Source organism: Typopeltis vanoorti, chromosome 4 (genome assembly GCF_054136105.1).
Source record: "Typopeltis vanoorti isolate ZY-2024b chromosome 4, IOZ_Tvanoo_1.0, whole genome shotgun sequence".
Taxonomy (NCBI): Eukaryota; Metazoa; Arthropoda; class Arachnida; order Uropygi; family Thelyphonidae; genus Typopeltis; species Typopeltis vanoorti.
In genome coordinates, this window is record NC_143552.1 from 136,377,223 (window position 1) to 136,393,628 (window position 16,406).

Sequence of the window (16,406 nt, forward strand, 5' to 3'; positions counted from 1 at the left end):
AAATGTCCATGTTTGGTCTCTAGAGTAGGGCTTTTGAACAATCTAACACTTAGCCCATCCACATTAATAATACTATAGACTAAAAAATGGGTATACTTTTATGGGTATCTCGCCCTTTCGTGGGGGCGAGATACCCATAAAAGAAAATATCGTGAAAACAACAATGAAATATGGATGTTGAAGACAACGAAACATTAACAATTACAATAGAAGTATTTAAATGATAGTTTTTAACCGAAAATATGTCGGCTAGGTATATACAATTCCATTTTTCAGTAGTGAGAGAAATGTCGAATGAATTCATTATGAGGAATGACTAACAGTCGCACATTATTCGGTAACGCAGGATTAACAAATGCAAAGAGTAAAACTGAATGAGCCTACTGTAATTTATTGAATGTCACTACGGGTACGGTTAAGAAGAGGTTCGAGTTCTGGAGTGCATCATCAGTGACCGCTCTGTGTTACAATTTTCGTAGCCATCAACTTGCTGTTTCTCTTGCTTCTAACATATCTGGACTGTATATCATGTATCTATGCACTTGCATATACATTTGATTCCTTTCTCTTGTACAGTATTGTTACATCGTATCAAAAGGAAAGTGAAAGCTGATTACAATTAGGAATGGTACCACCCTAGAGTGGAACTCAGTTAACTCAAAGTAAGCCATGTTGTCAGATGCCATTTAACAAGATTATAAAAACGACCAAATTTGTTTTGTGAAAATGAAAAAATATTGATCCTGCACAAAAATACACTTATAAAACGGACCTGTTACATCGAAATTTTCATATATTAAAACGTAGTGTTCAAGATTAATGCAGAAAATTGAGTGCGAAAAGAAGACCAATTCATGAGAAAACTATATTGATATGTAAAATGTCACACAAAGCAGGCAAAAATAGTAAACATCATTAGGTGAACATATTCTGAAATACTCCCAACTAATGATGATGGTAAAAGAGAAGGAAAAAGAAAGAGTAGCAATTTCACAGTGAAAAGGAACAGAAGAAGACTGTATGACAATAACGATGATGAATTAAAAATCAGCAGATCAAATCTGTCCTTAGAGATTCGACTCCTGGTAGCACAGAAAGTCCTACAACCGTGGGAATATAGAAGTTCCAGGTCAGCTTGTCTTGAATAAGTGATAATCAGACTGTGCCATTAGTTCTGAATATATTTTTTATGTCCTAAAGTAGATCTCTTTGTGGTAACAGTCGGAATTTCTCTTCTTAAGACTATTTAATACTTTTAAATATCAGTGAACAAATAAATGCATTGCAGTCTATATTTGTATATTGTTAAAGCAGAGATAATAAACAATATGAGAAGAAGAGGGAGTTAGGGGGAAATAGACGGATGCTGTTTTGACTTTTCAATGTCCGTCGTGACAGTTGACTGGAAATGTGCCAAGCTCTTTTTTCATTTTGTCATTGTCCGTGGAAGAGTATGCAACATGCATCTTTCAGCAAGATGGAGTGCCACCGCATTTTGCGAGAAGAGTGCATCGTTTTTCTGATAACACATTCTCCCGGTGATGGATTGACTGGGGTGGAGTAGGGATATTTTTATTCCATCTGTGCATAGGAGAAGATGGGGAGTATTTCGAGTCTAAATGAGAAGTGTTGGATTTTTGTTTCACGTTGTAGCATCAAGAGAAAAAATAAAATAAAATGCCGGCGTTATAAAGAAATGTATAAAATAAATCGCAATCAATTGTGTATTCTAATTTTATTTTGTGAAAAAAAGTGGAATTAACATCATTTCAAAAAAAAAAAAAAAAAACTCTAAAAACGGCTACTTTTTTTTTTTTTTGTGAGGTGGGTGGGGAGCCAATCCCTCTGGATAAATACTTCATTCCAAATTATATGTAGAAATATTCTCCCGTGATGAGTCCTTGGACTAATAATAATAACAGGTTAGGAACAGTTCAGTTTTAAGAGTGAGAAATGAAAAAAAAAAAGAAAAGAAAAATAACCCCACAAAAATCTAATGGAAACCAAACTGCATTTATTATTCAATATATAATTTATATTCTTTTACATTACTACAAAATGTACAGACGAACAGCTTCTTTTAACATTTCAAAATATATATTATATATTTATTTACAAAATAATAATAACCATAGCGCCCTCACTCGGCAAACTGGAATTATCCTAATCATTGGGCGTGGCTATTGATCGTTTTTTACTGAAACGTTAATTTGATGTTTCATTTATAAGATATGTTTATGTGAATTTGAGTTAACTGCTTAATGGTCTAATTTATTGCATAATGCATGATTATTTGTTATATTAAATATATGGCAAGTTATTTAATTTGTTTTCGTCTACTTTGCTGAAAAAAAAAAGTTGCTATGCTACTTTAAAAAAGTTAGTGCAAAATTCCAGATGATCTAGGTAAGGTAAATGCTAAGCGAAATCGGCACATGATCAGAGAACGTTTTGCTACGTTATCATACCTTTCGTGTATTGAGGATGTTCAGCACATCCTCAATACGCCGTAATATTTATCATTGTATCTCTTATATACAGCCACAATAATATCGCCATAATAGCGGATGTATATAAAGTACTGATTCGTAAATGTTCAGAATGTGCTGATATGTAAATACAACAAATGTTCGTCAATAGAACGTTAGGAAGTATTTTTTTTTTTTTAAAATGTAAGGAGACATTACCTGAACAGAACAAATGCTTTAAGAGACTTTTAACATTTTAAAGACAGCCAGGAATGTTTAAAAAAGATACCAGATAATCTTACATCTCGAAACAAAAATTGATGAATTCTAGAAAGTTAGTGCAATCCATATAGTCGATTTAACATTACATTAACATTTCTGGCTAGATGGGTGAAGCAAAATTGCTTTTCATATTCCCCTTTGTCTTGTAATGGTATGACTTTAAATGGAATGTTTGTGAGCTTTATGCTCGCCCATTGAGGGCAGTGAAGTTAGTTGTGTTCAGCTGAACTTAAGATAGACTTTGGTCTTTTATATTTGTTGATTTCTTCTTCATTATATTCCGAGGCTTCCTTGATTAAAGGGTTTGGGTGGTTACTTGTCTTGGTAAAGAACTTCTCAGCTAGATTTTTGAGAAGGGAAGAGATATAAGGGATATTAACTTCTCTATGGATCTGGGTGTTTCTTATGTACCAGGGGGCATCCAGAATCATCCTCAGGCTCTTATTCTGTAATCTCTGAAGTTTTAGAATGTTTGAATTTGCGGTGTGGCTCCAAGCTGGGGATGCGTAAGTGATAACCGGTCTAATTGCCATCTTGTAGATTGTTAATTTTGTTTGCATATCCAGTTTACTTTTTCTGTTGATCATAGGGAAGAGCTGTGCTAAGACGTTGGATGTCTTAGAGGTAATGTAACTAATATGTTTGCTGAATAGGAGTTTACTATCAAGAATCACTCCAAGATATTTAACTTCGGTCTGCCATGGAATCTTTACTCCCAATAAATAAATATCCTCCATGGTGTGAATTTTCTTTCTAGTGAACAGTATGGCTGAGCTTTTCTGGGGGTTAACTTGGATCCTCCAGTCTGCCATCCATTTTTCTAAGGTGTGTATGCTATTTTGTAATCTTTTAGTTGCCAGTTTTGGGCTCAGTGATCTTGCCATCAGTGCAGTATCATCTGCATATAATGCAGTGAATGTTGTTCTTGGGTTCAGAGGGATGTCTGCTACATATATTGAAAACAGTAGAGGTGCTAGAAGAGATCCTTGAGGTACGCCTGCCGAGATCCTGCGTCTGGTCGAAACCGTTTCGCCTACCCTGACCTGCATGTATCTGTCTTTCAGGTAAGAATGTATTACCTTTATTAGCCTGACTGGAAATTTAAATTTTATCAGTTTGTAGAGAAGACCTTGATGCCATACTTTATCAAACGCCTTCTCTGCGTCGATGAAGATGGCAACTGTATTGAGTTTCCAGTTGAAACCTTTAGTAATAATTTCTACCAGCCGGTGCACTTGTTGGGATGTACTATGGGCCCTACGGAAGCCGAACTGTTCATTAGGCAAAATTCCTAACTTATCTGTTTCTGCTTGGAATCTTGAGAGGATCACTTTCTCTGTTATCTTTCCGAGGCAGGATAATAGGCTTATGGGTCTGTAGCTTTCAGGTAGGTGAGCATTTTTTCCTGGCTTCTTCAGTGGCATGATTGTGGCTGTTTTCCATGTAGAAGGGAAATGCTGGAATCTAAAGATGGCATTTGTAATGTTGACGAGATGGACTATGGCCTTTCTTGGAAGTAGTTTTATTATTCTATTAGTTATGCCATCCGGTCCTGGGGCTTTTTTATTGTTTAGATGGGAGATGATATTTATCATTTCTGTTGGATTAGTAGGAGTGATAAGTTCTGAGTTGACATTGTTCTGTCTTAAGGTTGACCTAACATGACGATGAATCTTGTATATAAGGTTGATATTTAAATTAGTATACGATGGGTTGCACTGAGATTCTAGATTATCTACTATTGCCTCGGCTTTCTCTTCATCTTTGTGAACTGTTCCTTTCTTGGTTTGGATAGGGGGTATGAGTTGTTTTTTGGTGCGGATTGCTTTTAAGAATTTCCATACAGAATGATCATCAATGTTAATGTTGGTCAATTTGGTTTCCCATTGTTGGTTTCTGTGTTTTTGAAGAGCTTCTCGGACCTGCCTGTTTAGATTGTTCAATACTTTTTTATCTTGTGGGGCTCTGGTATTGTGGTATCTCTTCCTGGCTCTATTTTTTGCTCTGATTAGATCCATGATTTCTTCAGGGATTCGGTTAGTTGGGTTGAAGGCAGTGGATTGTCTGACTGATTCAATTGCTTTCTGAATTTGTATAGTTAAGTTATTTATTGCTGTGTCAATCTCTTCCTTTTTACTGATATTGGGTACCGGACCAATATGATCAGGAAGAACCTTGGCTAACTTGTCCCATGGTATGAATGTGTGCAGAGGAGAGAATTGATCTGATGAACCTAGATTAAGCACTATTGGACTGTGGTCAGAAGATAATTCGTTGACTGATTCCAATTTGTATTGGTATCTTAAATTTTTAAAGATGACAATGTCCAGCACATCCGAGCCACCCGAAGGGCTGAAATGGGTGGGCTCAGTAGGGCCGGTCACTACAATAGAGTTGAGCATTGCATAGTTGAAAAGTGTGTGACCTTTGGTATTAGTAGATGAGCTGTACCAAGATGTGTGTTTTGAGTTGAAATCTCCTGCTATTATTATGGAGTCATTTGGACTAAGTATGGAGTCCAGATCTGTTGTCAGCAGAGGAATGCTTGGAGGGTTATATGCAGCATAGATCTTGAGACTCCCGGCATTGAAGGTATGCACCTCCACACCAGTCACCTCCAGATTTACTGTTTTGGGCTTGTCTATTGTGTTATGATTTAAATAACTCTTAATATATATGGCTGTGCCTCCGCCTCTTGTGCCAATTCTGTCGTTTCTGTACATAGTATATCCACGGATTTTTGGGTTATTAGCTGGTCTTAGGTGTGTTTCACCAATCAAGATGATATCTGCACTGAGACGAGTTGAAAATTCTTTTAGTTCCAATATCTTGTTCATTAGTCCATTAGCATTCCATGCTATTATCTTAAGAGCTTTTGGTTTGAATTTATTATTCATGACAGATGGCTGTTATAATGTTTTGAGTGCTTTGCAGGAATCTTTCTCTGGAAGATGTTGATGGGCATGTCTTGCTGAATTCTTGCAGCATAGTGGCAAGTGAGGCTGTTAAGACAGATGTTATGTTGGAGCATTCTAGCTCGGGAGATGTAGGAGGCTTAGTTCTTGCAGCTTCAGCATATGTTTTGTCCCTGGTTGTTCCTTCTTGTGAGGTAGAAGGCAAGGTGTTTCGGACTGGAAGACAATTTGTTTGGATGCTTGAAACATTGTTACGTGGCGGAGAAAGATTGACTTTTATTGTTCCTCGGTTTTTTGGATTGGAAAGGCATCCCTTATAGTTGGCGGGGTGAGGTCCTCTGCAGTTTGCACAGCATGCTGGAGTTGTGCGAGGTTTGGTGCAAGAGATGGTCTGGTGTCCCTCGCCGCACTTCAAGCACCTGTAGGCTGCCTTACATAATTTTTGAGCATGTCCAAATCTTTGGCATCTATGACACTGACCTGCAGATGCTCTTTTCCTTAGAGGCTCAGTTGTAATTTTGAGACCGCATACTACAGTCAGTTCATAGATCTGCTTTTGTGTGTTGTTTATTTCTACCAGCACCAAAGGCATTGGTCTTTTGTCTGCTCTGAGCATTCTGCTCACTTTAACTGGGGACAGGCCCTGTCTGGAGAGATCAGTGGACACTTCTTCAGGAGTGATACCTTCAGCTATCCCACGTAGAACAACTTTCAGGTTCTTTTCGCTAGGTAAAGTGAAGGTGTGGTATGGGACGCTAGCATTGTCCATAAATCTGGTCATCTGTCTGTAATCCGAGACAGTAGAGGGTTGTATTTTAACTCCTTCATCTGTATTTTTAGCCCATGAGAATGAGATATTTTGTTCTCTTAGGGCTGATGTGAAAGGGATCCATTTTTCTTTATCCCTTAATATGACTGGTGGTATCTTTTCTTTAGGACCATTGAGTACTTCTATCCCTGTTGTTTTGGGTTCTTCCACACTGGTAGAGATTTTCCTCTTCTTTTTCACCAGTTGGAACTCTGTATCAGTTTCCAAGGAATGATAATTACTGTCTTGGGATGTAGCATCTTCCACACTTGGGGAGTGTGCTAAATCTGATTGCGTCTGAGTTGTGGGCTCTTCAATCATGTCAACCACATTATCCTCTGTGACAGCTGTGGGGGGGGAATGTGTCAAAGAGCTTGACTTTTCCTGGCCAATTTTCACTCAGCAGCTTTCCCAGTCTGAGGAATTCAAAATAAACTTCTTCGAATTTGGCCTCATTCAGAAGTTTTGCCATGACAATATTTGGAAATGTGTTAAGTCAAGGATGGAGAAAGAGTAGAGATTGCTCTGGTGTTCCGAGCAGGTAAAAGTAATCCTGTGGACTTTTGAGGGTCCACTAGCAAATCCCGTAGACACCCTAAGGTGTCTACCAGCAATAAGATGTCGCGATATAAAATACAGCAATGGCGATACTAACGGCAGTAGGCCTAGCGTATCGCCCTTATAACTTCAATTGACTTACCTGGATGGAAAATAAATAAAGTGCCTGTTTATGCAGTAAGCAATTAACTGAAATTACTGATGAATACGCATAAATCACTAAATCATAACCGTCAAATTCACAATTCACCATCAATAATACACGACACTAAACACTACCACGCGAGCCGCCATCTTGAAGTTCCTCTCAATTCTACCATAGTCGATTTAGAAATACCCCTTGCCTTTTATAGTTCCCTTACTGCAAAGCACGAAACACAAGGGGGGGGGGGAGCCTTAAACTGTTTAATCTGTTTACGGTTTTGATTGCTATAGGCTGACGATATTCTAATACTGGAGAGTGTAGTGGTGCTAGTGAGTTTATTGTGTGTATGTGGATGGTGGTGGGGGGGATACTAAAAGACATTAACAATTTTCTTTTGTGCTGTATTACCTCATTAGATAATGAATGATATGGCAAGAGAAAGGGATTTAGTCTAGTGCTTCTTGCTTGTATAATGAGTAGGGAGGGAGGGAAGAGCCCATTGGAAAAAACTTAATCCTTGAAACTAAAGATATTCATCGAAATCAGCAGAAAAACTAAATTTTTTTTCTTCCATCTCCGTATGAGAACAACTAACTCATCTTCAGTCTGAAAATGTCCGTATTAAGATTCTTCGTCTGCTATACAGAATTCGAAAACCGTCTTTTTAAACGAATGGTATCGCTAACACCAGCTGAGGGTAGCGAAAAGAGATGATGCTGCAGTTCTTCGTTTTTATCATTCCTCCACGAGCCTCATTTTTGAAGAACCTGTAAAGAACGATGACAGATCGATTTTGTTTTGATATGCGATTTCATAAGATATTCAGAAGTCAAACGTTTTATAAAAGCGGGATCATAGATCGATATTTTTTTCGTGTTTTTCTTTCAAGTAGTCTAATACCAAGGTAACCAGAAAATTACAGAGATTTCTGTTATCAAAGTCTATCAGAAACTTTCGGCTTGAAGACTTCCTTTTGGCTGAATATATGATATTTTTAAAATCCTAATAACAAACTGCAATTTTACGTTAATTCGTTTTTGTTGTTTTTATACTACAAAAAAAAAAAAAAAAAAAAAGCAGTGGGTGATTTTTTAAGGGGGGGGGGGCGTCTGTAAGTTTCGCTTCTGTAGCAATCAACTTTTCCAATAATTTCTTCCACTCAATGTTGTCAATATTTATCAAAATCCGTTTTGGGGATGTCCAAAAGAATTTTTGTCGAATTTTCGTTTCGTTCAAAACCTGCGGCCTCTGAAAAGATTTCTGAGCTAGAGTGAAAAGGGAAATAAAAGTTCCATAGAGCCAAATTTTTAATAAAAAACAAAAAAAAAAAGGGTCAATCTTGGGTTTGCATTTTCCTTTCATTTTCCAATGTGATGAACTGCTTGCTTGCTTGGTGTCTGGAATCATACCCATAACTCAAATCTCATCACGTTGAAAAAAAAAAAAAAAAAAAAAGTTGCATAAATATCGTCGCAGTAATAAATTTATTTCCATTATTATATTTGTGCTTCATATTCCACGAAAGAAAACAAATTTACAAAATAAAGTTTAAAGTTATGGATATTAGTAAATCATCCCTTTGAAACTGAATCACAATTACAGAGGTTTGTACCTAGTCTATCCATAAATACTGTTACCACTTGAACAGCACATAAACCTTTAATCTATCAGTAAATCATTTACATTTACAGCTTTCATCACATACAAACCACATGTATAACATGCATATATGTTATGGTTATAGCCTTCCGGCTATATATACGCCACCATCTAAGGAAATGACTATGAGCAAGGTGGTTTCTCGTTGCCTTTTTTGCTGTACTATATCCTATGACTATACCCTGTATATTCAGGGGGCCGGTTTGCCTGCTTGCGGGATGAAAACCCCCCAGATAAACTGGGGGGGGGGGGGGAGGACCCTGCTGTCCACGCCCAAGACCGGCTAACTTGGCTATGGCTGAGAAAGATCTTTAAGCTCCTCACGTCGTCGACAGGAATCGAACCTAGGACACTCCTTCCCTAAGCATATGGTTGTTGCGAAGCGCATAGCCACTAGGCTAACCACGCTGGGAAAGTGCATATAGCAGCATTCTAATGTTCTAAATGTTCCCCCTTTTGTCTTCACACACGCCTGAAGTCTGTGAGACCACATATCGATGGTGGCAAGCAGAACATCCAACGGAAACGCTGCCACTGCTCGCTCCAAATCCATCTTCAGGCTAGTGATGCTGGCTGAGGTGTCGTTTCTTGCAGACTACTCTTTCAAGCTCCAACCACAATTTGAAGTCCAGCGAATTCAGATCGGGACTTCCAGACAACCAATCAGATGGTGATATATGGTCGGGCACATTCGCTTACAACCATTGTTGTGTGGTCCTTGTCTTATATGCAGAGGCTGAGTCCTGTTAGAAGGTCCACTGCATATTGTAAAACAAGGTGTTGTTCAGGGACTGTACCACAGGTTCCAGCAGTGTCTTGAAACACTTTGGTCTAGTTTCTGATCCTTTTCTCACAGAAATGCAACTTGGATACCAATAATATGTCACTCCCCCACGAAATCACTGACACGGGGTGATGACCTCTCTGAATCCTGGGTACTATGGCACGTGCTGTGCGACCATCCGGGGCATATACCCAATCAAACGACTCTTCAGTGGTGCAATCTTAGAGGATATCTCTGTGTCCATTGCTCGCGTACCGCCGGAGAAGTGCCTTTGATGCGCGGTTAGTAGTTGGAAGGAGGCCAATCGTTCGATGCTGTTGGCACACTCTACCTCAATGAGTCTTTGGACTCCCTGGAGGTGTCAAATAATAATAATATAATAATATAACAAAAATACAGTTATGTTAATAAAAATCTCTCTGTCTCTGTTGGCTCCTGCCACACAGTGGCTTAACTTTGCCTAACTTGCACAAACATGATCCACAGCGTCGTAATTGGGAGTCCATAAATAATATCAAAATATATCCCCAACCGTATACTTTTTGAGCACTCCTAGTATTGTTATTCATCTGACACTGATACATTATTCAATAAATACTTTATTATTTCAGCCCTACGTACCGATGATGGAAAATATGTGATAAATGGAAACTGGGCTATCAACTGGTCAGGAGATTATGATGCAGCTGGAGCTACATTTTCTTACAAACGTCATGACACCAACAGTGATGTAGGAGAATGCATTACTTCAAAAGGACCTATCCACCAAGGCGTAGATTTACTGGTAAGTACATTAAAGTTATGGAGTATTATGAGAACTTAAAATAATAAGTTTCTCTTTATCAAAAGCAAACTCGTTTTAAACAAATATTTAAACGAATTCAAAATAATTGACAACTTCTTAATTAATGAATAAAACTGTTTGGAAGACACTGTAAAAATAACAAGAAAAGGAATTATCATTCTGTACAAAACACCAGATATCAAAACGAGTAGAAATATTTTGAACGTTATTAACTTGCGTTATAATAGTCAGCCTAATAACTAAGGAAGCCTTTGGACAGCCGTAATATGTTTATTTTTACTCGTTAAAGACAATGTTAGTAAGTAGGGCATAACCAGGTTATTAGATTACAAGTTAGTTAAATTTGCCACATACATTTCAAACCCTACCATTCTGAAGTCCTCCCCCCTATAAATCAGTTCATAGAAATCGCGCATTTTTATCATTATAAAAAAAAAAAAAAAAAAAAAAAAAATTAGATCCTCCGAATCCTAGGTCAAAAGCAGGTCTCCAAATTTATTAATTGGTAAGTCAGATGTTTTGAAAAATCAGTGGCAATTTTGTAAATTAATTTTCTGTTCCATGCTATCTCTCCTATTGGTTCTGTATATCGAGTAACGGTAGTGACTTCTAAGTACTGTGGCAAGGTACTGACTTTTTTTCCTTAATTTTTTAATGTCATTCCCGTTAACGAAACGCTGTAAACCTATAATAGACCAGTACCGTGGTTGGGGTAGTGTTTTTTCTCTCTCTCTCTCTCTCTCTCTCTCTCTCACACACACACACACACACACACACTTAAAAACCAGTCGTTTTTCTTCTTTTCATACACTCTGAAGTTCGTTGAGGTTCCTTTGTGAGTAAGCAACTCTTACTCAAGTCGCATAGTTCATTAATTTCGAAATTAATTTAGTTGTTTCTGAGAGTTTTCAAAGTCTGAGTTAATTGAGTTCTAGGGTTACATAGAACGTACAGGGTGTTCGGGATAAATTTGACAGTTTCGTAAAGAAAAAGAAAATCTTCTTTGTATCTATTAAATTTAATGAATTGACAAAAAAACATTACAGGCAGAGTTAATTACAATACTATCAACAAGATTTACTCAAAATAACCACCATTAGCATCGATCACAGCTTCAATTCTGCTTCGGAACCTCGAACAAGCTGATGCTACAGTCTCCCTGGGAAGGGCCGCAAAAACTGTTTTAATTTTATCCATTAACTGGGCTTTTGTATTACTGGAAGTGCGATTGGTGTCTTTTTCAACTGCGCCCCATACAAAATAATCCATGGGGTTAAGGTCTGGGGAGTTTGGAGGCCAAACATTTGGACTGGTGAAGTCGTAGAAATTTTCAGACAACCATTTTTGACTTTTCCCAGAGGTGTGGCAAGGGGCCGAATCCTGCTGCCATACATACGGCCTACCATTGGCTACCCTTGTTATCCAGGGCTTGACTACAGTTAGCAACTCCACGAACAAAGCCCGAATTCCAATGCCAGGGTTCTTCAACACCTGTTCCTGCAGATTTGCGAGGAATTCTGCTGTACGAACGCAATCAGATCGTCTGCTAGGGATCTTTCTTCTTGCTACATCCTCGTAGTCACCATTGCAAGTCTCTAGTTCATGCCTGATTGTTTTTACTGTATTCAGGGAGCATTGGGCAGCAGTCGTAATATCCTTATTTTGATGGCGGGCACGAATCATCATGATACAAGTTATTCTCTTCCATGATTCAGGTGGGTTCCAGCTATCCATCCTTTCTGACATCTTGTATATGAATGAAGAAGGGTCCAAACTTTTAAATGAAGAGAAGTGTGTGTTAATACATGTAACTTACGGAAAAATATAATTAATTATAAATATGTCAAATTTATCCCGAACACCCTGTAAAGTCCATTGATCAAAAATAAATAAATAAACAGTGATATCTTATAAAAAGCAGCTACTTTTTTTTTTTTTTAATATTACAAGTATTGAGAAAGTATTCAGAAATGGTTACTGGCTGACATTACTTTAAATATCAAAAATGTAAATTATTTCTCTGAAATTTCGGCAGCAAAATAACAGTGGCAAACCAACGCACTACTAATGAAAACACTCATAAAAATACGATACCCAATTAGCAGCTTTTTAAATTACTGCCAACCGCCTGCTTCCTCAGTACTTGGTTAATTTTTTATATATGTGTTTTAGGAGATAAACGAATACATTGAGGTAGTTAAAAGCATCACATTGAAAATAGCAGAACCATTAAGCAGGGGTAGTAATAGCCATCACACTCCTGTACTGTGGCCCCCCTGAGACCAAGACGGTATCTCCTCATTTATTCTGATTTGTGGTGATTAAACCAATAAATTACTCTATCAGTGATATATTTAAAAAAATACTGTAAGACTTATCAGTCTGACATTCAGTGTTCGTAAACTGCGCTGTTCTGATGATTTCGAATTACGCTAGGTCAGTCAAGGTTAAAGTGAATATGCGTATAAATATCCTGTCTGTTAGTAATTGCATGCATCTTGTGGTCAATTGTTAGTTTTGCGGGAGGGGAAAAAAATCTATGACTTACATGCAAATCATTGATCGTACTTGGAAATATGATTAATTTCGTTTTTTTTTCTTTACACAAATTATGGAATCTATAACCGTGTTATAAATAATTATTTTAATTTCCCGATGTTTCGACCTTCATATGAAGGTATACCTCTGGAGTATACACACATGTATATATATATATATATATATACACACACAGAAACAAGCTAAATTACATTTCACATAGTATGCTGAAGAGACAATGATTTGATCAACGGTTAAAATTATTAATTTTGAAATAATAAATGACCAATCACTTTACATACTTTGATAGGCACTAGTATAAAGTATACATTGCTAGCATCATACGGATCTTGATTGTGAAATGTGAATTTTTTTTTATAATTGTTCACAATTTATAGACTTGTGTGTATTGACCATATTTAATATTACAGGTGATCTATCAGAAGCCAAATCCTGGGATCAAGTATGAATATACTCTTCCTCTGAAAGACAGTCCTTCTCCATCACTCTCCAGGACAGATGAGTATTCTCATCGCAGCGATGTCCTGGTTACAGGTAACACAATGGTCAGAGATGTGATGAGGGTGACCCCTGCAGTAGAAAGAGGGAAGCATTTTCATTATAATTCCATCGAAGACCATCCAAAGCCCAAATTGCGACATCGTTATTCTGGTAATACTCTGGACACCAATCTTGCCGTTTCAGATCCAGCAGTGGTACATGGCAAGCCACAATATGGTTATCAAGCAGCAGAAAATTTAGCACATAGCGCTTGGCCCGTGGGTGATGTGAATGCAGTAAATGGTGTTTATCGGAGTAGAGAGATAGCAAAAGGCTTATATCACTGGAGAGTATCTGGTATGACAGAGTGCAGTCAGAGCTGTGGAGGAGGTAGGGCTATTAAGCTTAAATTTATGGAATAATGCCCAAGGCAGAGGTGAGGAAGTTTAGCATTTTTTTTGTAGCCCTTTTACACACTCGTCTAAACAAACGCAAAGATGCTGATAGCACACAGAAATAATTAAAACTCATAAATGAAATAAAAATGCTAATTAATTTCATAAGTAAATTTATGAAATATCATTTTTTGGAAAAATACACAGAATGATTATATTTAATTCCCCATCCTTTCTTTGTAATATAATTTTAATTTTGATAAGTATGAAGGACTGAAGGTTTTTTCTATTGTTCTTTGCTTCTAAACGTGTAGAGAAAATGCAGGTAGTTTTTTTTTTTTGTGTGTGTGTATATATATATATATATATATATATTAAAAAAATAATCTGCTAACGTTTTTTATTCTGCGCCTATTCCCAGAAGGAAGTGGGTGCAGCGATGCATATAATTTCCCATATCCACAATAGTTAGTGGCCTGATGCATGACTTTAGCATGACTTTTGGCATTTTTAAATGAAAATCGGCTCCTCACCTTTGGCCAAAGGCACATGAAATTCAATACCGATATTTCAAATAATTTGTGTTTATAAAATTTAATCCATATTCATAAGAACTTAACACTATTTATATTCCTGTTGACAAATGGCACTATCATCCAAATTAATATAATATAATATAAAGAACATTAATGTGGCCAGTTTTCACATAGGGAAGCGAGATCTGGGTATTCAAGAAACGTGGTGCGATAGGAGAGAGCTCTGAAAATCGCATGGACAAATTACACAACAAATACAGATGTCTTACAGAGAATGAGAACAAAGATCTTTATTACAGGAAATGATCCAGAGAAAGATGAGATTGGCAGGACATGTACTGAGAGGTTCAGCAGGACAGAGGATACTAACAGTTTTAGATGGAAAATTTATGGGGAAAGGATCAAGAACTAAAAAACGAAGGACATAGTTTGAAGATATAAGAACATGGACAAGATCGCATAGCTATGCAGAAACAAAAAAGGAAAGCCACCAACAGAGAGAAATGGAAGGACATGATGCTGCACCCTCTCAATGAGTAAGCTACATGAAGAAGAATAGTATAAACGAAAGGTACCTGAAAAGTCTTTAAAAAGCATTAAAAGCTATTAAAACAATTGCAAAATATAATTTCATCAATTGATGTGTGTGTGTGTGTGTGTGTGTGTGTGTGTGTGTGTGTATATATATATATATAAAATCAGCTAATGCTTTTTATTCCCTTAAAGGGGGTAAGAGAGGCCTATAATCCTATCTAACGTTTGGAGACTGAGTGAGCAGTTCAATCTCCACTGGCAGCCAATCAGAGATAGCTGGACTATCACTAATTATAAATGGCAACCGATGAACAGATTGGCAAACAAATACTGCCATCTCTTGGTACCTAACCCTAACAGGATATTATTATTATTATGTGAAACTTCAAAGGAGTCCAAGGACTCATTGAGGGAGGGCACCTACTCTACAACTCTCCATCATCGCCTACACCAACACCATCTGCCTACCACCACCTCTAGTATTTTTGTCTGTAAATTGCATGTGCTCTCAAGACCAATTTGTCTGTATGTGGGATGAAAAACCCGAGTTTCTGGGGGAAACTCGGGTTTTTCATCCCTTCTACATCCATACGAGATTGGCTAACTCACCTTTAATTGAAAAAAAAAAGACCACATAAAGATTCCTCTCGTCACTATGAGAATCGTACTTAAGCCTTTTCCAATCAAAGGATGCAACATACCATCGTTTTTTCCACAATCGATTTTCTGGAATTTATGGGACGAAAAACCTGAATTTCCAGGAGAAGAAAACCTGCTTGCCTGCGCCAGAGATTGATTAACTCAGGAACCAGCAGAACTTAGAAAAAGTTCCCCCCGTTGTCAACTGGACTTGAACTATATTTGGGCGGCCCAGTGGCAGAGGAGGCAAACACCACTTCCACTGAGTTATATAGGCCTATGTGTGTGTGTGTATATATATCAAAACTCTATACACGAGTTATTTATAATAATGGATTACTGCTGCTTTTTTATGTTTGTTTTGTTGTTGTGGGTTTAAATTTGCTGGAATCTGATATTTGTTTGTATTTTTTTTAAGTTATCTTTAACACTTAGGATACAGAGATATAAGACTGCATATTGTATTGGTAGAGCTGTACTTCAGAGAGTGGATGAGATTTGGGATCTTGGAGTGATGGTAGACAGTGGATGCAAGTGCAATATAATATATGAAAAAAGATTTTCATATCATACATGTTCATTGAAATTTTAAGTGTTTTCTTCAACATTTCTCCTTGACTCAGCCCGCTAGCTGAATAATTTCTCAATTTATGTCTTGCAATGTGAATTTTTGATTCACATTGCCAAAATCATTAAATGATCTCAGATATAGTTAAATCTTTTTGTTAATTTTGGAAAATCAAGATCTCAGTTGCTTCTGCATTCCTATGCAGTCGGACATCGTAACAAAGGTAGAGAACCATGAATCTTATGACATCACAAAGGCATAATAAAAACAA

The 16,406-nt window shown here is 37.3% G+C and overlaps 1 protein-coding gene across 1 annotated transcript in view; it reads left to right on the forward strand.

The window, feature by feature from the left end:
* LOC150107696 (thrombospondin type-1 domain-containing protein 4-like) overlaps nt 1–16,406 on the forward strand; it is a 465,880-nt gene that overhangs the window by 393,548 nt on the left and 55,926 nt on the right. Inside the window, exons 8-9 of the mRNA XM_090392010.1 lie at nt 10,231–10,403; nt 13,394–13,853. Of these exons, the coding sequence (XP_090248136.1) occupies nt 10,231–10,403; nt 13,394–13,853 (633 nt within the window). The remainder of the gene's footprint in view (nt 1–10,230; nt 10,404–13,393; nt 13,854–16,406) is intronic.